At 37.8% G+C, this 23,582-nt stretch overlaps 1 protein-coding gene across 1 annotated transcript in view; it reads right to left on the reverse strand.

Moving 5' to 3' along the window:
* Positions 1–23,582, reverse strand: part of MROH9 (maestro heat like repeat family member 9) — an 89,526-nt gene that overhangs the window by 47,343 nt on the left and 18,601 nt on the right. The window contains exons 6-8 of the mRNA XM_053606084.1: positions 22,184–22,319; positions 19,682–19,794; positions 16,027–16,176 (exon numbers count right to left, since the gene is read on the reverse strand). Coding sequence (XP_053462059.1) covers positions 16,027–16,176; positions 19,682–19,794; positions 22,184–22,319 — 399 coding nt within the window. The remainder of the gene's footprint in view (positions 1–16,026; positions 16,177–19,681; positions 19,795–22,183; positions 22,320–23,582) is intronic.

Consider the following 23,582-nt stretch of genomic DNA (forward strand, 5'->3'; position numbering starts at 1 on the left):
GCACCTTTTTAAATTTATTTACTAACACAAACGAAAGGCACAATAGGGCCAAAAAAACCCCAACATAATTTATTATGATTTGTAATAAAAAGATAACAATTACAATTCCTTAAAAAACTTATTTATATTTATTTATTTTTCTGTTTATTATAACTAACATTTATTTATTTATTTTATTTTTTTCTGTATTTTTTTTTATTGTTGGGGACATTTAAGGAGATACCTGGCTTGACTTTTTAAAGAATACCTTCTTTGCAAGACTGAATTTTTTTATTTTTTACTTACTTACTTATTTTTTAATTTTAGGTTAATGTGAGAGTACAAACAACCAGGACACGATATTTGAATTTGTTAGGTAGAGTCCTTTTTATACCTGTGTCCTGCACTCAGAAGGTGTGCCATACACATCTGCATTGTGCCCATTAAGTGAGGGCAGCCCAATACCCCTCCTCCCATTACCCTCCTCCCTCATTCCTCCTCCTCCCCACTAAGAATAATGTGGTCCACCTCCACCCAGGGTAATATAAAAGATATAAAGTCACCATCTTTTTATGGCTGAATAGTATTCCATGGTATACATATACTACAGCTTGTTAATCCATTCCTGGGTTGATGGGCATTTAGACTGTTTCTACATCCTGGTGATTATAAATTGAGCTGCAATAAGCAGTCTAGTGCGAATGTCCTTATGATAAAATGATTTTTTTCTTTTGGATAGATGCCTAGTAATGGGATTGCAGCATCAAATGGGATGTCTAATTTGAGTTCTTTGAGGATTTCCTACACTTCTTTCTAAAGAGGCTGTATTAGTTTGTTGTCCCACCAACAGTGTAAAAGGGTTCCCTTTTTGTCTCATCAGTGCCAGCACCTGCAATTTGGGGACTTTGTGATGTGGGCTATTCTCACTGAGGTTAGGTAATATCTCAGGGTGGTTTTGATTTGCATTTCTCTGATGAGTAGGGATGATAAGCATTTTTTCATATGTTAGTTGTTTGTCTGTTTTCCTCAGAAAAGGTTCTGTTCACATCTCTTGCCCAGTGATAGATGGGATTGTTTGCTCTTTTTTTGTTAATTAATTTGAATTTCTACAGATCCGAGTTATCAAACCTTTGTCAGATTCATAACATGCAAATACCTTTTCCCATTCTGAAGGTTGTCTATTTGCTCTGCTTGTTGTATCATTAGCTGTACAGAAGCTTTCCAATTTAATTTAGTCCCATTTGTTTATTTTCGTTGTTGTTGCAATTGCCACTGAAGTCTTCTTCATAAAATCTTTCCCCAGGCTGATATCCTCAAGTGTTTTTCCCACACTTTCTTCTAGGATTTTTATCACTTAATGCCTCAGATTTAAGTCTTCTATTCATCTTGAATTAATTTTTGTAAGTGGTTAAAGGTGTGGGTCCAGTTTCTGTCTTTTACATGTGGTTATCCAGTTCTCCCAGCACCCTAGAGTATTCTTTTCCCTAGTGTATGTTTTTGTTTGGTTTATCAAAGATCAGACGGCTATAAGAGATTGTTTTCTTCTCTTGGTTTTCTATTTGGTTCCAAATGTCTATGTCTCTATTTTTGTGCCTATACCATGCTGTTTTAATTACTGTAGACTTGTAATATAGCCTAAAGTCTTGTAGAGTGATGTCTCTGGCTTTGTTTTTATTACAGAAATTGCCTTGGCTTTCTGAGCTTTTTCTGGTTCCATATGAAATGAAGAATTATTTTTCCAGTTCTTCAAAGTATAATGTTTGTATTTTAATGGGGATTGCAGTGAATCTGTAGATTGCTTTGGGAAGTATAGACATTGAATGATGTTGATTCTTGACAGCCAGGAGCATGGTATGTTCTTCCATTTGTTAATGACTTCTGCTATTTCTTTTCCCAGGGTTTCATAATTCTCTTTGTAGAGGTCTTTCACCTCTTTTGCTAGGTATATTTCTAAATATTTCATTTTCTTTGAAGCTACTGTGAAGGGAATTGTGTCTTTGATTAGCTTCTCAACTCGGCTATTATTGGTGTATACAAAGGCAACCGATTTGTGGACATTGCTTTTATACTCTGACTCTTGTGATTGAGTCTCTGGGGTTCGCTCAGATCATATCATCAGCAAAGAGTGAGAGTTTGACCTCCTATGCCCCCACTTGGATGCCCTTTATATCCTTCCCTTGTCTAATTGCATTGGTTAGAACTTCCAGTTCCATGTTGAATAGTAGTGGTGATAGTGAACATCCCTGTCTGGTTCCAGTTTTAAGTGGAAAAACTTTCAGTTTTGCTCCATTCAGAGTGATATTAGTCGTGGGTTTATCATAGATGGCTTCAATCAGTTTAAGAAATGTGCCACCTATGCCTATATTCTTTAATGTTCTTGTTAGAAAAGGATACTGAATTTTATCATATGCTTTTTCTGAATCTATTGAGAGGATCAGAAGGTCTTTGTTTTTTGCTTCTATTGATATGGTGAATTACATTTATAGGTTTGGGTATGCTAAACCAGCCTTGCATCCCAGGGGTGAAGCCTTCTTGTCCATGATGTATAATTTTTTTAATGTATAGCTGTAATCTATTGGCTAAAATTTTGTTGAGTATTTTTGCATCAATATTCACTAGTGAAAGTGGTATGTAGTTCTTTTTAGTTGGGTCTTTTCCAGGTTTGTTATCAGGGTGATGTTTGCTTAGAACATGTTGGGGAAGTTTCCTTCCTTCTCAGTGTTTTGGAGTAGTTTCTGCAATATAGGTACCCCAAGCTCTTCTTTGAATGTTTGATAGAATTCTGGTGTGAATCCATCTGGTACAGGGTTGTTTTTGTTGTTGTTGTTGAAAATTTCTTTTATTGTTTCTTCAATGCCAGTGCTTGATATTGGTCTATTCAAGAGAGCTATAGCTTCCTGGTTAAGTCTAGGGAGATGGTGTGATCCCAGGTATTGGTCTATTTCCTCCATATTGTCAAATTTCTGGGCAAAGAGTTTCTTGTAGTAGTCAGAGATAATCTCTTGTACTTCTGTGATATTTGTTGTTTTTCCCCCTTTTTCATTTCTGATTGAGGTTACTTTTCTGTTTCTAGTTAATCTGCCCATATGAATATTATTTATCTTTTTAAAGAAACAATTTTTTATTTCATCGATTTTCTGAATGAGTCTTTTGTTTTCATTTATTTCTGATTTAATTTTGGTTATTTCTTTCCTTCTGCTAGATTTGGGATTAGGTTATTCTTCCTTTTCCATTTCCTTAAGATGATTAATTAGATTGTCGATCTGCTTTCTTTCTATTATTCAGATGTAAGCATCTAATATGATAAATTTCCTTCTTAGCACTGCTTTTGTGGTATCTCACAAATATTGGTAACTTTTATCTTTTTTGTTGTTATGTCTGAGGTATTTAATAATGTCCTCCTTCATCTCTTCCTTCACCCAATTGTCATTCAGCATAAGGTTGTTCAGTTTGCATGCCTTTGTGTGGGGATGAAAGTTTTTGTTGGAGTTCCACCTTTATTGCCTTGTGACCTGAAAAGTTACAAGGTATAATTTCAATTCTTTTAATTTTGTTGAAGTTTTATTAGTATCTTAGGATATAGTCTATTTTGGATCTATTTCCATGGGCTGTCAAGAAGAATGTATATTCCTTAGCTTTGGGGTAGTGTGTTCTGTATATGTGTATTATGTCCATTTGTTCTAGCATCACATTTAAATCCCTAGTATCTTTGTTTAGTTTCTGTTTAGATGATCTGTCCAGTTCTGTCAGAGAGGTGTGAAAGTTCTCATTATTATAATGTTACATGATATTTTATTGCTCAGACCAATCAAAGTCTGTTTCATAAATCTGGAAATATTTAAGTTGAGTGCATAAATATTTAGAACTGAAATGACTTCTTGTTATATTGTTCCCTTGACCAGAATGAAGTGACCATCTTGTCTTTATTAACTTTAGTTGCTTTAAATCCACTTGTAACTGAAAATAAGGTTGCAAATCTCTCCTTTCTTCTAATTTCCATTTGCTTGAAATACTGTCTTCCATTCTTAACCCTAAGTCTTATTTGTCCTTCAAGGCTAGGTGTGTTTCCTGGAGACTGCTTATGGATAGCTTGTGCTTTTTTATCCAATCAACCACCCTGTGTCTTTTCAGTGGTTGAATTCAGTCCATTGATATTTATTAAGAAAATTGATAAGTGCAGTGGAGTTCTATTCATCTTATTTTGTGAAAGTCTCTTGTATGATTTTATCCTTTGGGCCACTGTGGAAGCCAAATTTTGACCTTTAGCTTTTGAGTGTTTACTTTGCTGGTGGTCCATTTTGTAGTCAGTGTTGAGAATAGGTCTAAGTCTTTCCTATAGATCTGGTTTTGCTGTGGTGTATTTCCTCAATGTTTTCATATCAATAAAAGATTTGATTTTTCCATTGATATTGAAGCTTAGTTTAGCAGGATATAGAATACTGGGCTGAAAACTGTTTTGTTTAAATAGGTTAAAGATAAATGACCATTCTCTTCAGGCTTAAACGTTTCAGCTGAAAAGTCTGCTGTAACCCTGATGGATCTGCTCCTATAGATCAATTGGTTCTTCTTTTTTACTGCTTACAAAATTTTCTCTATTGTCTTGACTTTGCATGGGTTCATTACACTGTGTCTTGGAGTGGCTCTGTTTGTTTGTTTATTTTTTATTATTATTTTTTTTTAATTTTTATTGTTGGGGATACATTGAGGGTACAATAAGCCAGGTTATACTGATTGCAATTATTAGGTAAAGTCCCTCTTGCAATCATGTCTTGCCCCCATAAAGTGTGACACACACCAAAGCCACACCCCTCTCCCTCCATCCCTCTTTCTGCTTTTCCTCCCCCCCATAACCTTAATTGTCCTCATATCAAAATTGAGTACATAGGATTCATGCTTCTCCATTCTTGTGATGCTTTACTAAGAATAATGTCTTCCACTTCCATCCAGGTTAATACGAAGGATGTGAAGTCTCCATTTTTTTTTCATAGCTGAATAGTATTCCATGCTGTACATATACCACAGTTTGTTAATCCATTCGTGGGTTGTGGGCATTTAGGCTGTTTCCACATTTTGGCGATTGTAAATTGAGCTGCAATAAACAGTCTAGTACAAGTATCCTTATGATAAAAGGATTTTTTTCCTTCTGGGTAGATAGATGCCTAGTAATGGGATTGCAGGATCAAATGGGAGGTCTAGCTTGAGTGCTTTGAGGTTTCTCCATACTTCCTTCCACAAAGGTTGTACTAGTTTGCAGTCCCACCAGCAGTGTAAAAGTGTTCCCTTCTCTCCACATCCACGCCAGCATCTGCAGTTTTGAGATTTTGTGATGTGGGCCATTCTCACTGGGGTTAGATGATATCTCAGGGTTGTTTTGGTTTGCATTTCTCTAATATAAAGAGATGATGAACATTTTTTCATGTGTTTGTTAGCCATTTGTCTGTCATCTTTAGAGAAGGTTCTATTCATGTCTCTTGCCCATTGATATAAGGGATTGTTGGCTTTTTTCATGTGGATTAATTTGAGTTCTCTATAGATCCTAGTTATCAAGCTTTTGTCTGATTGAAAATATGCAAATATCCTTTCCCATTGTGTAGGTTGTCTCTTTGCTTTGGTTATTGTCTCCTTAGCTGTACAGAAGCTTTTCAGTTTAATGAAGTCCCATTTGTTTATTTTTGTTGTTGTTGCAATTGCCATGGCAGTCTTCTTCATGAAGTCTTCCCCCGGGCCAATATCTTCCAGTGTTTTTCCTATGCTTTCCTGGAGGACTTTTATTGTTTCATGCCTTAAATTTAAGTCCTTTATCCATCTTGAATCAATTTTTGTGAGTGGGGAAAGGTGTGGGTCCAGTTTCAGTCTTTTACATGTAGACACCTAGTTCTCCCAACATATTGAATAGGGAGTGTTTCCCCCAAGGTATGTTCTTGTTTGGTTTATCGAAGATTAGGTGGTTGTAAGATGTTAGTTTCATTTCTTGGTTTTCAATTCGATTCCAAGTGTCTATGTCTCTGTTTTTGTGCCAGTACCATGCTGTCTTGACCACTGTGGCTTTGTAGTACAGACTAAAATCTGGTATGCTGATGCCCCCAGCTTTATTTTTATTACTAAGAACTGCCTTAGCTATATGGGTTTTTTTCTGGTTCCATACAAAACGCAGAATCATTTTCTCCAAATCTTGAAAGTACGATGTTGGTATTTTGAAAGGAATGGCATTGAATAGATAGATTGCTTTGGGAAGTATAGACATTTTAACAATGATGATTCTTCCAATCCATGAGCATGGTATGTTCTTCCATTTGTTAATATCCTCTGCTATTTCCTTTCTGAGGATTTCATAGTTTTCTTTATAGAGGTCCTTCACCTCCTTCGTTAGGTATATTCCTAGGCATTTCATTTTCTTTGAAACTATGGTGAAGGGAGTTGTGTCCTTAATTAGCTTCTCATCTTGACTGTTATTGGTGTATACAAAGGCTACTGACTTGTGGACATTGATTTTATATCCTGAAACATTACTGTATTTTTTGATGACTTCTAGGAGTCTTGTGGTTGAGTCTTTGGGGTTCTCTAAGTATAAGATCATGTCGTCAGCAAAGAGGGAGAGTTTGACCTCCTCTGCTCCCATTTGGATTCCCTTTATTTCCTTGTCTTGCCTAATTGTATTGGCTAGAACTTCTAGCACTATGTTGAATAGTAAAGGTGACAGAGGACAACCTTGTCTGGTTCCAGTTCTAAGAGGAAAAGCTTTCAGTTTTACTCCATTCAGTAAAATATTAGCTGTGGGTTTGTCATAGATAGCTTCAATCAGTTTTAGAAATGTGCCACCTATGCCTATACTCTTCAGTGTTCTAATTAGAAAAGGATGCTGGATTTTATCAAATGCTTTTTCTGCATCTATTGAGAGGATCATGTGATCTTTATTTTTGCCTCTGTTAATATGGTGGATAACGTTTATGGACTTGCGTATGTTAAACCAGCCTTGCATCCCTGGGATGAAGCCTAGTTGATCATGATGAATGACTTTTTTGATGATAAGCTGTAATTTATTGGCTAGGATAGTGTTGAGAATTTTTCCATCTATATTCATGAGTGAGATTGGTCTGCAATTCTCCTTTTTGTTTGGGTCTTTTCCTGGTTTTGGTATCAGGGTGATGTTTGCTTCATAGAATGTGTTGGGGAAGATTCCTTCTTCCTCAGTTTTTTGGAATAATTTCTGCAATACAGGAATAAGCTCTTCCTTGAAGGTTTGATAGAATTCTGGTGTGAAGCCATCTGGACCAGGGCATTTTTTGGTTGGAAGATTTTTTATTGTTTCTTTGATCTCAGTGTTTGAAATTGGTCTGTTCAGGAGCTCTATTTCTTCCTGGCTGAGTCTAGGGAGAGGGTGTGATTCCAAATATTGATCCATTTCCTTCACATTGTCAAATTTCTGGGCATAGAGTTTCTGGTGGTATTCAGAGATGATCTCTTGTATCTCTGTGGGATCAGTTGTTATTTCCCCTTTATCATTTCTGATTGAGGTTACTAGAGATTTTCGTTTTCTCTTCCTTGTTAGTCTGCCAATGGTTTATCTATTCTATTTATTTTTTCAAAAAACCAACTCCTTGTTTCATTAATTTTCTGAATGATTCTTTTGTTTTCAATTTCATTGATCTCTGATTTGATTTTGGATATTTCTTTTCTTCTACTGAGTTTAGGCTTAGATTGTTCTTCTTTTTCCAATTCCATAAGATCTCTTGTGAGATTGTTGATGTGCTCTCTTTCTGTTTTTCGAATGTAGGCATCTAAAGCGATGAATTTTCCTCTCAAAACTGCTTTTGCAGTATCCCACAGGTTTTGGTAGCTTGTGTCTTCATTGTTGTTATGCTCAAGGAAGTTAATGATTTCCTGTTTTATTTCTTCGTGCACCCATCTGTTATTCAACAGAAGATTGTTTAATTTCCATGCCTTTGGGTGGGTTCGAGCGTTTTTGTTAGAGTTGAGTTCCACCTTTAGTGCCTTATGGTCTGAGAAGATACAAGGTAAAATTTCAATTCTTTTGATTCTGTTGAATTTGTTTTGTGTCCCAGGAAATGATCAATTTTGGAGAATGTTCCATGGGGTGATGAGAAGAATGTATAATCTTTATCTTTGGGATGGAGTGTTCTATATGCGTCTATCAAGCACAGTTGTTCTAGGGTCTCATTGAAATCTCTTATATCTTAGTTTAATTTCTGTTTAGAGGATCTGCCCAGCTCTGTAAGAGGAGTGTTAAAGTCCCCTGTTATGATAGTATTATCAGATATATTGCTCAGACTGAGTAAGGTCTGTTTCAAGAATCTGGGAGCATTTAAATTGGGTGCATAAATATTTAGAATTAAAACGTCTTGTTGTTTTTTTCCCCTTACCAATATAAAGTGACCATCTTTGTCTTTTTTGACTTTAGTTGCTTTAAATCCACATGTATCTGAAAATAAGATTGCAACTTCTCTTTTCTTCTGAATTCCATTTGCCTGAAATATTGTCTTCCAGCCCTTGACTTGGAGCTTTAATTTGTCTTTTGAAGCCAGGTGTGTTTCTTGCAGACAGCAAATGGATGGCTTGTGTTTTTTAATCCAGTCAGCCAATCTATGTCTCTTCAGTGGGGAATTCAAGCCATTAACATTTATTGAGATAATGGATAAGTGTGGTAGTATTTTATTCGTCTTATTTTGTGAGAGTCCATTGCTTAGTTTTATCTTTTGCATCAGTGTGGAGGTTAGGTTCTGTCCTTTGATTTCTGAGTTCTTACTTTGCTGCTGATCCATTGTGGTTGTCAGTGTGCAGAACAGGTTGAAGTATTACCTGTAGAGCTTGTCTTGTTGTGGCGAATTTCCTCAATGTTTGTATGTCCGTAAATGATTTGATTTCTCCGTCAATTTTTAAGCTTAGCTTAGAAGGGTACGGAATTCTGGGCTGGAAATTGTTCTGTTTAAGTAGATTAAAGGTAGATGACCATTGTCTTCTTCCTTGGGAAGTTTCATTAGAGAAGTCTGCGGTCACCTGATGGATTTGCGCCTGTGGGTCAACTGTCGCTTACTTCTGGCAGCTTGCAGAATTTTTTCTTTTGTCTTGACTTTGGACAGGTTCATCACAATGTGTCTTTGAGAAGCTCCGTTAGGGTTGAGGTGACCTGGGGTCCGATATCCCTCTGAAAGCAGTGTGTCAGAATCTTTGGTGATATTTTTGAAATTTTCTTTTATAATATTCTCCAGTATGGCTTCCATTCCTCTGGGGCATTCTTCTTCCCCTTCTGGAATTCCTATAACTCGTATGTTGGAAAGCTTCATAAAGTCCCATAATTCTGACAGTGAACGTTCTGCTTTCTCTCTCTTCTTTCCTGCCTCTTTTAGTATCTGAGTTATCTCAAGAACTTTGTCTTCTACCTCTGTTTCTTTCTTCTGCATGGTCTAACCTGTTGTTGATACTTCCCATTGCATCTTGAAGTTCCCTAATTGACTGTTTCAGTTCCTTCAGCTCTGCTATATCCTTTTTATATTCTTCATATCGTTCATCTCTTATTTGATTCTGTTTTGGATTTCCTTTTGGTTATTTTCCACTTTATTAGCAGATTCCTTCATTGTTTCCATCATTTCTTTCATTGTTTTCAACATGTGTATTCTAAATTCCATTTCTGTCATTCCTAACATTTCTTTATAGGTGGAATCCTCTGCAGTAGCTACCTCATGGTCCCTTGGTGGGGTTGTTCTGGACTGGTTCTTCATGTTGCCTGGAGTTTTCTTCTGATTCTTCCTCATGAGTGATTTCTTTTATCTGTTTCCTTGCCCTAATTTTCCTTTCACATCCTCTTGCTCTTTAAGTTCTCGTGCCTGTGGACTAAGGGTTACAGGACCAGAAGGGTGAGAAGGTTGAAGAGCAAAAAAGGGATGAAAGAAAGGAGGACCGAATGATAAGAAAAACAAAGAAAAATCGAGAAAGGAGAGGGGGTGGGTAAAAGGAATATTGACAAAAAGAAGAGAGGCACAGAAAGAGGGAGACAGAGCAATATAGGTGTACAGTAGGGTACTTTGACACAACCTTAAAAAAACCCACTTTCTGGGGGTTCCCAGTTGGGTGGTTCCCTTGACGTCAGCAGCTCTTTGCTGACCTGATCAGACGCAGTACCCCACCTCCACCAATTAGAGAGGAAAGACAAAAATGCTATAAATCAAACCAAAAAAGCGAACAGAAAACTTTATGTGATAAAATTGGTTGGAAAACCAAATAATAGCGGTAGAAACACTAGCAAAAATGTTGTTCTAATTATTGAAAAAGGCAGCAATGGGAAAGTATAATTAAACTTGAAAAATTGAGAAAGAAAAAGGATCTGTTTGGAAAAGGTTGAACTTAAAAAACAAAACAACATCAACAACATCAAAATAAACAAAAAAAACAACCAAACCAAAAAAAAAAACACAACCAAAAACAAAGCAGTATGTATATGTTATTGAATATTGTCTGGGCAACACGTGGTCTTCTGGGGTATGAGATGTTTATCACAGTTCTGATACGACTGGAGGCTGCTGATTTCTCAAACCCCAGCAGGTAGACACCCTAAATCTCTCTTCAGCCCACTTAAAAGGCACTTTGATCTTGTAAACTTGCTGAGCAGAAGCCTTCCCAGGAAAGTGCTTGTCGCTGGAATCACTGCTGAAGTGGCTATCCACTTACCCAGTGTGCCAAAACAGGTCTCACTCTGCCCCTGAGGGTTAGGGCTGCAAGGCGGCTCAGACCCTGCCCTTAGGCTACTTGGTTGCTGGGTTACCAGCTCCCACCCAATTCTAGCTCTGCGACCCTAAGGGCGGAGTTGCCGGGGCAGATCGCTCACAATGGCTCCCTGTGACCCACAGCCAAACACTATTAGCTCCGTCTGGCTTAGCGGCTCAGACTGGGGCCCTAGACAATGGCCAAAGTTCTCCGCACTCCCGCTCAGGCTCTCCCCAAGGCAGTTCAACTGAGTGCCAAGTCCAAAGACACCAAAACAGTTCACAGGTAAGGCCTTTCTGGTTTTCAGTCTCGGTGCTACTGAACTTACAGTTGCGGGCAGGTTTAGATGGATTCAACACACGCGACCACTTGCCATTTTTCCACTGTTTTAGTCCTCCTCTTGGGGTCCAGAAGTCTCTCGCTGACTCCCTGTATCCTCACAGGGGTGATGATAGGCAGATCCCACCAGCCAGAGATGCCTGGAGTCCTAGCTCCCCATACTCACAGTGCCCAGATGCAAGGAAGCTGTTACTCGGCCGCCATCTTGCTCCGCCCAAGTCTCCATCTTTTTTTAAGTCTGCATAATATTCCATGGTATACATATACCACAGTTTATTAATCCATTCATGGGTCAGTGGGCACTTGGGCTTTTTCTATGACTTGACAATTATGAACTGGGCTGCATTAAATATTTTGGTGGAAATACCTTTGTTGTCAAATGATTTTTGGTCTTCTGGATATATACCTAGTAGAGGAATTGCAGGATCGAATGGCAGGTCTACTTTTAGTTCTCCAAACTTCTTTCAAAAATGAACAGATTAGCTGGCATTCCCACCAGCAGTACAGAGTGTTCCCTTTTCTCCCTATCCACAGCAACATCTTTAGCTTGGGATTTTGTTATGTGGGCTGCTCTTACCAGAGTTAGATGATATCTCAAAGTGTTTTTGATTTGCATTTCTCTGATGATTAAAGATGATGAGCATTTTTTTATGTGTCTGTAGGCCATGCACCTGTCTTCTTCAGACAATCTTCTGTTCAAGTCTCTTGCCCACAATGAAATGGGATTACTTGTTCTTTTCTTATTAATTAGTTTGAGTTCTCTGTGGATTCTGGTTATCAAACCTTTGTCAGAAACATAACCTTCAAATATCTTCTCCCATTCTGAGGACCGTCTGCTTGCTTTACTTACTGTGTTCTTGGCTGTGCAGAAGCTTTTTAGTTTGATCAGATCCCAGTAATATATTTTTGGTGTTGCTTCAATTGCTGGGGGGTCCTCCTCAGAAAATATTTTCCCAGGCCAATTTTTTCAAGTGTTTCCTCTGCACTCTCTCCAAGTACCTTTGAGAGGCATATTCTTAAATTTTCTTCCAAGGATTCTAGCCATGATCGATATTTGCTTTTAGTATTGTTCATTGCAGAAAATCTCACTTCGCACAAATATTATGTTGTGAACACAAAGAGTATTTCTATTCATTTTTTTGTAAAGTTAGGAAATTCACCCTTGAGAGACAACCAAAAGACTGTAATGTCTATTGTTGAATATTTCAATTGCAATCCTCTGTCATTTCTTATTTCTGTTAAATCTTCCTCTCTGTAATATTGAAATTTGCTGATGTACATGCACTTAAAGCAAAGGGATTTCTCATCCAATCCAGAGATGTTATGTCAAGTGTAAGTGAAGGAAAATACTTTTCAAAATTGGCGTACAATAAATCTAATGTCTGTAAAATTTATTCAATAAGATTTTTATCCAGTTTATACCTTTTCACTAGTTCAAATATTTCTTCTGAATTTTCTCTTTTAATTCTTTTCTTCAAGAGCAGTCATTTTTTTCTGAAAGCATTAATTTTATCTGTAGATGTGAGAATATTTTCATGATTTCCCTGAATATAAGAGTATTCAAACATTGAAATAAGTCTTCAAGAAATGCAACTTTATTACACCAAATCTTATCACAAAGTAAATCACTTAATTTAGAATTTTGTATTGAAAAGGTTGATACTTCTTTTAATTCAAAAAATCTTGATAGAACTCTTCCTTGAGATAACCATCTCACTTTCATATGCACTAAGAGCTATGTATGAGAAGCATCCATTGAGGACCATAACTGTGCAAAAATGTTGGTAGCAATGGCCTGCTTTTTATATAATTAATAACTTTAATAGTGTTGTCTAGGACCTTTTGTACTTCAGTACTAATGTTTTTTGATACTAGCACTTCTCTGTGTGGAAAAGAGTATGTACAAATAATTTTTGGATTTTTTTTTCCCCGCAAGTATAATAAATCCTTTTATATCTCCAGACACAGACAAGGCTCCATCCACACAAATACTTATGCAGGAATCCCAAGGCAAGTTATTAGAATTAAAGTAATTATCAAATCAAATATATCTTGGCACTTTGTTGTTGTTTGAAGTGGTTGACAAAAACTGTCCTATGATTTCTTCTTTATAGACAATCTACTGAATGCTTAAAGTTGGGGGTTTTACCAACGATTATCAGAGGGTTCATCCATCTGAATTGCAAACATGTTTACTTCTTTGAGGTGAGGTACTACTTTAAATTTTATATTTTCAGATTAATTCTCAACATGCCAGAAATTGTATTATTTGAAAGCCGAATTTTTAAAATTTTCTTTTTTTATTCTTCTCCAAACATTGTTTTTACAATTGCATAGCAGACCAATTTAAAGATAGATTCTGTGATTATATGAGATTTTATTTTCCTTGTTCTCATTTCTGCAGCTGTGTAACTCATTTCTTGTGCTTTATCTGATATCATTGCATATTTGGTCCATATTTTTGCTTGTTTAATATTACTGAGTACAAGTCATTTGAAATATTCCACCAGATTTTCAGACAAGTGCAAATGTCTGGATTGCAAATGTCTCTTTAATTTGCTAAGAACCATAGCTTCATTTGCTAATGTTTTGCCACAAATTACACATGTGAAACATGATGGATTTCCTTTACTTCATATGAAACTGAATGATAAATAATCTTCATTATATTAATAACTGTTTTTAATTTAGTTGCCAATGTACTGGATGAAGCAATATTTGACATACTAGCATAGTTTTCTAATTTTCTTATTCATTTTAATTGAATGTTTGGTAACAAAAATAAAAAATATCAAGTTAAAAATAATAAAAATAAGTAAATAAACAACTCATACTTTAAAAAATCAAATACAGGTATTAATTAAACACACTTGGAAAATTTTCAAAACTAGGACTTGCAAGGTAATTGTGTCCAATTACTTCACTACTTCAAATGTAGATAGAACTCTATGACACATTCCACAGGAACTACACCTCCTGACTATTTCATGCACGTCATGGCATTGCTGAGTTACATGGCTTCATTCACTTCTGATTATTTCAACAGGATGATTTCAACATGTATCCGTGTTCATCGGCAAATCCTTGTCAAATCATGCCATCTATGGACATGTTGCAAAACTAAATTCTCAAGGCTTAACCCCACCCACTTCAGAAATAAGCCAGTGTTTATTATACCAATACAAGGTTTATTTAATATAAATATGATATACTTGTATAATTAACTTAAAGAGGTTTTAATTTGGTATGTACATTTACTGTGCTTTGAAGTTCTTTTGAAAATAATTTAATGATCTTTAAAAAATGTCTTGGCACACCTAAGATCCTCTCATGGTACAACGGTATTCCACAGCACTGGGCGCTCTATACGTGCCTCACTTCCCTGTCCTTACTGTCTGAATATGAGTAAAACTCTCAGCTATTTTCCGTCCCCTTACACTGGTACATCAGGAGAGGAAACTGGGACTTTTGCCCTCATGTTGCCATCATGGGCCTGTGACTTATGCCTTTGCACATGACTCCCCACTTTGAAGGGGAGATCTCCCCACTTTGTTTAAAGCTTTGCTGTTGCCGTCTTTAAGTTTTTATTACTTTTACCTTTGGTCTTCTGTTTTTTAAGTTAAGCCCCCTGAGGACAATAGAGCAGAGGGAGTACTTGCCATATAGGGGAGCTGTAAGTTTTCCTCCAGCCCCATTTCCAGGTAGTGTTCAATGTGCTCTTTGTACATATAATTCCAGTGGATACATGATGTTGGCGAGTTCAGTGGGAAAGCTAATTGAACATAAGATAAGCATCTTATTGAAACTGCAACCATGTAGTCCAGAAGGGATGACACAGAAGAAAAGAGAAAGATAGGGCAACTCATATATCCTTTTCCTTTTTATCTTTCCTTACTTATCCATAAGCTGAAGATACAGAATGTTGGTAGGATATGTAAATGACAAGAAATGAGATGACAGTAGGGCTGAGTACATTGGGTACTTTTTCTTCCATTCTTGAGATACTTTACTAAGAAGAATATGTTCCAGTTCCATCCATGTAAACATGAAAGAGGGTGCATCTTACAGGGGTATTTGCGAAACTTGGTAAATGTAGAATGTAAATGTTCTGGCACAGTAACTGAGATAACGCCGGAAAGGCTATGTTAACCATTGTGATAAAAATGTGTCAAATGGTCTATGAAGCGAGTGTATGATGCCCCATGATCATATCAATGTATACAGTTATGATTTAATAAAAAAAAAAAAAGAAATGAGATGACAATGGTTGAATTAGTTCTGTGCAGTGTCCCCACTCTTTTGGCAAGAATAAAATGCATCCTCAATGTATGAGCTACAAAATGCGATTTGCATTACTTTGATGATTGTTCATATGACTTAAAGGTGCTCATATTTACATTTATAACTAGAATTGCACATTACAAATAGGGTTAGTAAACTTTGTACTAATAATTTAACATTTTAGTTTTTTTTTTTACTTAGTAAAACAGTATATAGCAAATAAAAATGCAATAAGATGGAAAGAGAGAGAAAATGGAAAGAAAACACTTTATTTGCTTGCATATTTAAAGGAAATTTTTGTCTATGTTGCTAAGCGGAAAGCCTATATTTCATTTTGCACAGGGCCCCACAAATTATGTAGTGAGCTTTATACCAAGCTGAGGATCCTTGAAAACCTTCCTTAAGAGCGGCACAGGGGGTTTTAATTTTAATCGCACTGTTTTACTATTAATGTATTTATTTTAAAAATTTAAAGCATATATAGCAAAATACTATGCTATACTGCGATGGTTGGGTGAATATTTATTAAATTTTTCTCTAAAATTTTCTGTGCGTTTGAAATATTTCACACCAAAATCCCTCATTTACTGAAGTGATAGAATGAACAATGGCAAGAAATACGCAGAAGAAGCAGGCCTATACCACAGGCAGTAAGTGCACTTTAGAGAGCAAGCCCGGTGCTCCCCTGCTTATTGTTATGTGTCTTACCACGGTGACCTTCTGGGAGTGGTATTCCAGAGTCAATTTCAATAAGGATGCTGCCTCAGATGCAATTTTGTAATCCTGGTTAGAAAGTTTCATCAGAAGAGTCCACACAAAGTCAGTCAGCAAGGTAGGAATTAAGGTCTGTCCTACTTTCTGCAACCAAAAAAGAGAGTCATGACCTTAGGCTTTACCTACCCTAATAAAAGAAACACCGCTAAACTCATGAATTATAAGGAAGCTCCAGGGCCAAGTGGAGTCCCCTGCAACTTGAATGCACCTTACGCATCTTTGCCATTGTGGGCCCCTTCCTCCATTAAAAAATATTTAAAATTGGCTCTGAGGGTGGCACCTGTGGCTCAAGGAGTAGGGTGCCGGTCCCATATGCAGGAGGTGGTAGGTTCAAACCCAGCCCTGGCCAAAAAAAAAATAAATAAATAAAAATAAAATTCGCTCTGCGCCTGTAGCTCAGAGAGTAGAATGCCAGCTACATACACTGAGGCTGTTGGGTTTGAGCCCGGTCCAGGTCTGCTAAACAACAATGACACTACAACAAAAAAATAGCTGGGCATTGTGGTGGGCACCTGGAGTCCCAGCTACTTGGGAGGCCGAGGCAAGAGAATTGCTTAAGCTCAAGAGGTTGATGCCACAGCACTCTACTGAGGGTGACATAGCGAGACTTTGTCTCAAAATGTGTATATATATATATTTAAAATTATATTTCACAACAGTGTTGGTATAAAAATGACTACAATATAAATGGAATTATATTTAATTGTTTTCTTCTGATTTTAAAGCAATTCAACAGTTCAGATACTATCATAAACTTCTTTAGCTTTGGAAATGAGTTGGCTCAGATCAGAGACAAGAGTGGGTAGTAGAAGATTCCAGAAGGGTTGGGGTGAGAAAATCAAGGTGACTCAAAGGCACAGACTTTTCTCTTTCCCAGAGAGGGATCAAGAAACAGGAAGAGGTAAAATGTGTGTATGTCCATGATTGAGGTGTAAGAACTACAATTCAAATCCTTTTTAAAAGTTAGATTAGAAGAATGTCCATGGACCATAAAACTTGAACAAAATTACAAGTCTATAGATCTCTCAGTTAAAAAAAGACGAATGAGCCAAATTTTCTCTTTTTTGCCTTTATATGAAAAAGTAAAGGTTACTCCCCCAAGAGCAGAAGGTACTCATTATCACCCATAAAGCTTTTCTGCATCCTCTTTGAAAGGGCGGAGTATTGCTGTTTTTTGTCAAGGGGAGGAGAACTGAGTGGGTATAGATGGCCAGCAGCCCCTCTCCTCATGGCCAGGGGAGTGAGATGTGATAGTCTTACAAATCTATGGAAGGACATTAAAGGAAGGTAACCCAGGATTAGTAAGGTGGACTGAATATCATAAGTAGTTTGTCCTACTTTGAGAAAGACAGATTGAATTATACAAGATGCTAATTTAAAAAAAATCATTGGAAGGGGGAATATTCTTTGTTGAATATTTGTTTATTCAACAAGAGTATTTTACTTTCATAACCGCGTTAAAGTTGTAGAAGAAGCAATTCCCATTCAAACTTAGAGCTAGTGTTCGAAGTTTCTGTCTGGTAAGGGTGCAGCAATGGCAGCAGATAACATGGAATGATAGCATTTGCTTTACTAAGTATGCTCTACTCCTAACCCTCCAGGAATACATCAGTCACATAGGATCAGCTGACTCCCTCGTGGTCACCTTTCCCTCCTCCTGCTGCTTCTTATTACATGGCGCTGTTACGTGTTCTTGATGCTACTTGTTTTAATTGCTGCATGATGTAATCTCAACACACTATTCCACAATTTGTTGTTTATTTCTCTCTGTACACAGTTGAAAAAATCTTACATCTCTAAAGAACTTTTCACAAACGGATGTATTATTTGTGTACATTTTTATAAATTCATGACTGAGGACACTTAGGAGGTGCCGGAATTTTTGGCTTCTCTGACACACTCTGGAAGAAGAAGAGTTGTCTTGGGCCACACACTAAACACAGAAACTCGAATGAAAGCTGATGAGCAAAAGAAAGGTCTGAGCAAAATTTAATGGTGTTTGGCTTCCAGCTCCTTTGGGTGGAGACCTCGCTGCTTTACTCCCATCTGCATCCTTTGGACTTTGTTTTTGGCTATGGCCCTATTGGTCTCCTTCATACAAACTTGGATTCTCTCAACCCAGCCATTCCTTATACTTCTGAGACTCCCACCTTTGGGTTATCCAGTCACTGCTCCTGCACACAGAACTTAGCACAGAGTTGCTTTGGTATCACAATTGGGAACTAAATAACAGGTCAGGAACACAAAGACCCAGGGCACCCTTCCCCAAACCCAAGGATTTTCAAACCTGATGAGCCTTAACTCAGATGAAGAGGACGCCCACCTGGAGGTGGTGACAGCTAGTCTTCTGAACCACGTGGCAAAGGCCCTGAGGGAGCTGCCACACAGAGGCTCACTATCCCACTGCTCACTATCCTGGTGTCACTTAGGGTTTCAATGCCAGGATCCCAGAGTGGAGGCTGGGTGGAAGAAGATCGGCAAGTAAACCTGCACGGAGGCCTGGTTTCTTCATGGAAACGGAGAACTTTATGGTCAAACAGGCTTGTGATTTTTATGAGGATATAGATAAGAATAATCCTTGAGTTTGGAAAGGTGAAACCCTCAGGCATATGCATATTTAATCTATGCTCTATTTTTGACCATATCATGTGACACGCAAGGCTTCTCTCATCTCCTCGGTCTCCCACAATCCTAAAGCCCTCAGCCATGAGAGGAGAGGGCACTGCTTTAGGAGGAGACATCAGACCTTTCTATCTCAGAGATAATCTAACCTGAAGGGCTTCCCCTGCAGTTGTACTGAGCTAGTGGCTCATTGTATGGGGCTAGAAGGCCATCTGCTGGACAGTCCAACCTGGGCCCCAGGGCTGGGTGACGTCCTGAGCCTATGAATAAACTTACGTATTTTGAAGAATGTGGGGGAATATATACAGTTGTAGAGACTCCTGATTTTCTAAAGAATTGGGACAGAGTAAAAACTATTTACTTGGGGGCCGTGCCTGTGGCTCAAAGGAGTAGGGTGCTGGCCCCCAATACCGGAGGTGGTAAGTTCAAACCCAGCCCTGGCCAAAAAAACAAAAAAAACCTATTTACTTGGTACTGAGGTAAACTGTTTTATTGTCTTTTTTTTTTCATTTAATATCTCTTTTACACAAAAGAGATATTTTTATAATAAGTTGCACTGTCATTATAATGTTTGCAGAGTAAATCATAATCATATTGAAACGTCTGTTAAGTGGTGACTGTTCATTTTGCTAAATCAGCAGAAAGTCTCCATTTTTAGGGAACGGTTCATTATTTGTTAGTGAAACAAAAAGAAGCATAACTAGGAAAGACCCACCTCATTTGCAATTTATAAGGACTAAATAAAATAATATGAATTGTTATATTTGGGGATGATAGGCATAATTTTTATTAGTTGAGATGAAAATCAAAAAATCAGATGTTCTATACATCATTGTCCTTTGCCTCACTGTGCTTAAAAAAAAGGGAAACTATTTCTTAAAATATAAAGTTTGTTGAAACAAGTTGCCAGTAAGAGTAGTAATACATTTGCAACAAAAGATATAGGATAAAGTGGGGGCTAAGTTACCTCAGAAATTTTATTTTTGTCCTGTAATAACTTGGGCTGGACTTCTACATCCGATGGAGCAGGCAGGGTGCAGTAACTTCCATGCATGGGGGGTTTAAGCTTTTCAATATCTGCTGGTTTGAGAAAAAATAGTTTAAGGTTTTTATTTGATCACTGGTTTCTTCTGTGATATCGCTATTTCAAATTTCCTTTTCTTGCTCCCTCTAGAGATCTGAATTTTTTTTTTTTTTTTTTGGCCGGGGCTGGGTTTGAACCCACCACCTCTGGCATATGGGACCGGCGCCCTACTCCTTGAGCCACAGGTGCCACCCGAGATCTGAATTTTTTCTGAGTATTTAACTCTATGCTCATAATTAGTTACATAGAATAGTATGATGGCACCAACCTAGCATTTATAAAGTGGTAGGAAAGGCCATATGAAATATTAATGAAGGACATAAGTAATTTTAATAGATTGACCAGATAGCAAACATATTTAGACCATCAAATTCATTGGTGAGTGCACTGGAAAAGCTGTTGCTAAGCTGGGAGGTCTATTTGGTGGGAGAGTGGATTTGGAGGCATTTTGAAAAGCGCTGAGATGCTGATCATGGTGGCTCACACAGATAATCCCAGCACTCAGGGAGGCCGAGGCTGATGGATGGCTTGAGACCAGCCTGAGTAAGAGTGAGGCCTCATCTCTACTAAAAATAGAAAAATTAGCTGGGTACTGTGGCATGCGCCTGTAGTCCCAGCTACTTGGGAAGCTGAGGCATGAGGATCACTTGAGCCTAAGAGTTTGAGGTTGCTGTGAGCTGTGATGACACCACAGCACTCTACCAGGGTGACAGAGTGAGACTCTTTTCTAAAGAGGAGAGGAGAGGAGCAGAGTGAGGTGAGGTGAGGTATAGCATAAAGGCTCTCAGTAAAAGCTTCAGGTACAGATGGCTTTAGTTACAGACAACATGGGTTTTAAATGGTTTTATTTGTTTTTTAATATATTTATAGAGATGTAATTGGCATATAACACATTTCAAGAGCACAACCTGGTAAGTTTCTGTATATGTATATACCCATGAAAATATGCCACAGTTTAAAAAAAAAAAAGAAGAAGAAGAAGAATGTATCCATTGCCTCCAAAAGCTTCCTCATGTCCTTTTGAAACCCCTCACACCTACTCCCTATACCCAGTCCTTGATTCTAAGGCAACCACTGATCCATCTGCTTTCTGTCAATTTGTATTTTCTGATTTTATGTAAATGAAGTCATACAGTATGCACTTCTTTTTCATGGCATCTTTCACTCAGCAAAACATACTGAGATTCATTCATGGTGGCGTTTTGTTTTCTGTTGCCCCAGGCTAGAGTGCGTTGGAGTCACCACAGCTCACAGCAAACTCAAACTCCTGAGCTCAAGTGATCCTTCTGCCTGGGACTGCAGACGACTGCTACAACCCCTGGTTAATTTTTCTATTTTTGTTAGAGACAAGTTCTTACTCAGGCTGGTCTTGAACTCCGGAGTTTAAGGGATCCTCCCACCTAATGAGGCAAAACTCGGAGTACTTCACCCCATTACTTAGGCATTATAAAACTTTAAATTCCAGCTCATAGGCATAGGCGATATTCCTTGCCTTTGTGAACTCACTGTTTTTGTTTTTTCCTGTATAGATCTCTGGAGATTTGTGTGTGTGTGTGCATGTGTGTGCATGTGTGCATGTGCGCCCTTGTCTCTAGTACTCTGCCCTTTGAACTCGAGCTATGCTAACCTTCCTGTTCTCCCAGTTCTGTCTCTTCAGCTTGTGAGATCTTTGGATTATCTTTCTTTGTGCTAGATGTTAGAAACTTACTCCAGATAGTAAGATCAGGTGATTGCAGAACCCACCTTATTTGTTCCCACTTTCCCATCTCTCAAGAATAATTTTGCTCTATTATTTGATTCCAGTGAATTGAGAATCAAATGTGTATTTTAAGGTTGCTTCTTAGAAGGGTAAATGGAGTAAATTTGTTCTGTTATTATATCCTGGACAACAATAGACTTATACCACACATATTTTTTAAGCTTCGTTCTGATGTACAGTTAAGTTGCTTGGAAACAGTTTCAGACACTATTTTTATGCTTTCTCAGGGAAGCCACAGAAGCATTTATTTTAGTCTTGGGCTGATTTTTCTCCACTGCTAAAGCAAGAATCTGTTGAATGCCCCAGTAGAGAAAAAACATATACCTCATGTTTGAAGGTTCATTGGTAACCTCTCTCATTCCTCTTTCTCTTGTATTTCTGTACCTATCATTAATACTTAACCCTAATCTAAGCACATTACTCCATAATTGTTGAAGAATCAGCTATTATTAGAATTTCTTGACAATGGTAAAACATTGAAAGAAACATATTTTAGAAAAGGGAGCTATAGATCTTGGGGAAGGATTTAGAAATTCATAGACATAGCGTTGTCTTGGGACCCATAAATAGAAGAATTAGGGATGAATTATTAGTAACCCTTAGAAAAGATAATAAACCATTCTTACCAATCTGACACTTTGCAATGTGAAAGACGTGGTATAATCCCAATGAAGCTTGTTGGGTGATTGCGGGATCATCATGGAAACACAGAAGCGACAGTTCTGCCGCCAGGACACCCAAACAGGGAGCATCAACACTTCTCTGGTGGAGAGACAAAGGGAAAGTGCATTTGCTCTGCGGAGTCCACACTGTCTGCATCTGATCCTGTTATATGTATATCAGACTCAGATTAGAGGATAAACTTCTGAGTTTGTAAACTCTGTAATCAAATCCTGGATTGGTAGTGAGCCTCAATTTCCTCATCTGTCCCACCCTGCAACAGTTATTGTGAAGGGTAAGGAGGAAACAGTCACAATGAGAAGTTAAGTTCCCAGCAATGTTTTAAACTCAGAATGTTTGCTTCTGAGGTCAAAGTCGCTGATACATTTATGTATTTCTCATTACAACTTTTTGACATACAGACTGCTCAAATATTTATGTTTTTGTCTTGACTAACTTGTTTAGCTAAATTAAATCCAAATAGAGAAGAGAGTAGACACACAGAAGAGAGGGGAGGTTCTAGAGACAATTGCTTTTATGAAGGTATTACTGTTTATCAATTTTTTGTCTTTTTTTTTTTGCTTTTATGAAGGTAATACCTTTATCAATTTTTTGTCTTTTTTTTTTTTTTTAAACAAAGAAGGGCTCTGCCCACATGGAAGTTATGGCATGGCCTGCAAGGTGTTCTTGTCCCTAAGACAAGTGACTAGTTTGATGATTGGAGCAAGTGGTGGTGGTAAGGGAGATCCCAAGGCCTGCACCTGCTTCTTTGTCTTCTTCCACTCTCACTCCTCAGTTGGCTTCTCTCTCTTTTCCACACACACAGGATTTCCTAAGGAGGAACTCTGATGTCACCTGGCTCATAGGGTAAGACCATAACTGGATTGGAATATTAGGAATGATAAGTCTCAGTAGGAGAAGAGAAGATTATAAATCTCTGTCTTCTATGAATGTTCTCCCTGGATTAAGGCTGGCCTGAGGCTTCTGCTTGCAAGAGGCCTGTGATTTAGGAGAATCCAGAAGTAGACATTAGGAGCTATGCCCTAGGGAGAAATTATCTCTTTCCGTGGATATCCTATTCTTTGGATTTGCATTCTAGGTTTCTTTCTTCTATCTGATGGCACATTCTTTTTTTTTTTTTTTTTGTAGAGACAGAGTCTCACTTTATGGCCCTTGGTAGAGTGCCATGGCCTCACACAGCTCACAGCAACCTCCAACTCCTGGGCTTAAGGGATTCTCTTGCCTCAGCCTCCCGATGATGGCACATTCTTAAAAACCACCTTTGTGTACGGGGGGCCTAAGAAAGGAGGATGAGGGGTTCTCTATTGGACATGCTAGCAGGGGAATACTCACATAGCTTAGTTC

This window comes from Nycticebus coucang, chromosome 10 (assembly GCF_027406575.1).
Source record: "Nycticebus coucang isolate mNycCou1 chromosome 10, mNycCou1.pri, whole genome shotgun sequence".
Lineage (NCBI taxonomy): Eukaryota > Metazoa > Chordata > Mammalia > Primates > Lorisidae > Nycticebus > Nycticebus coucang.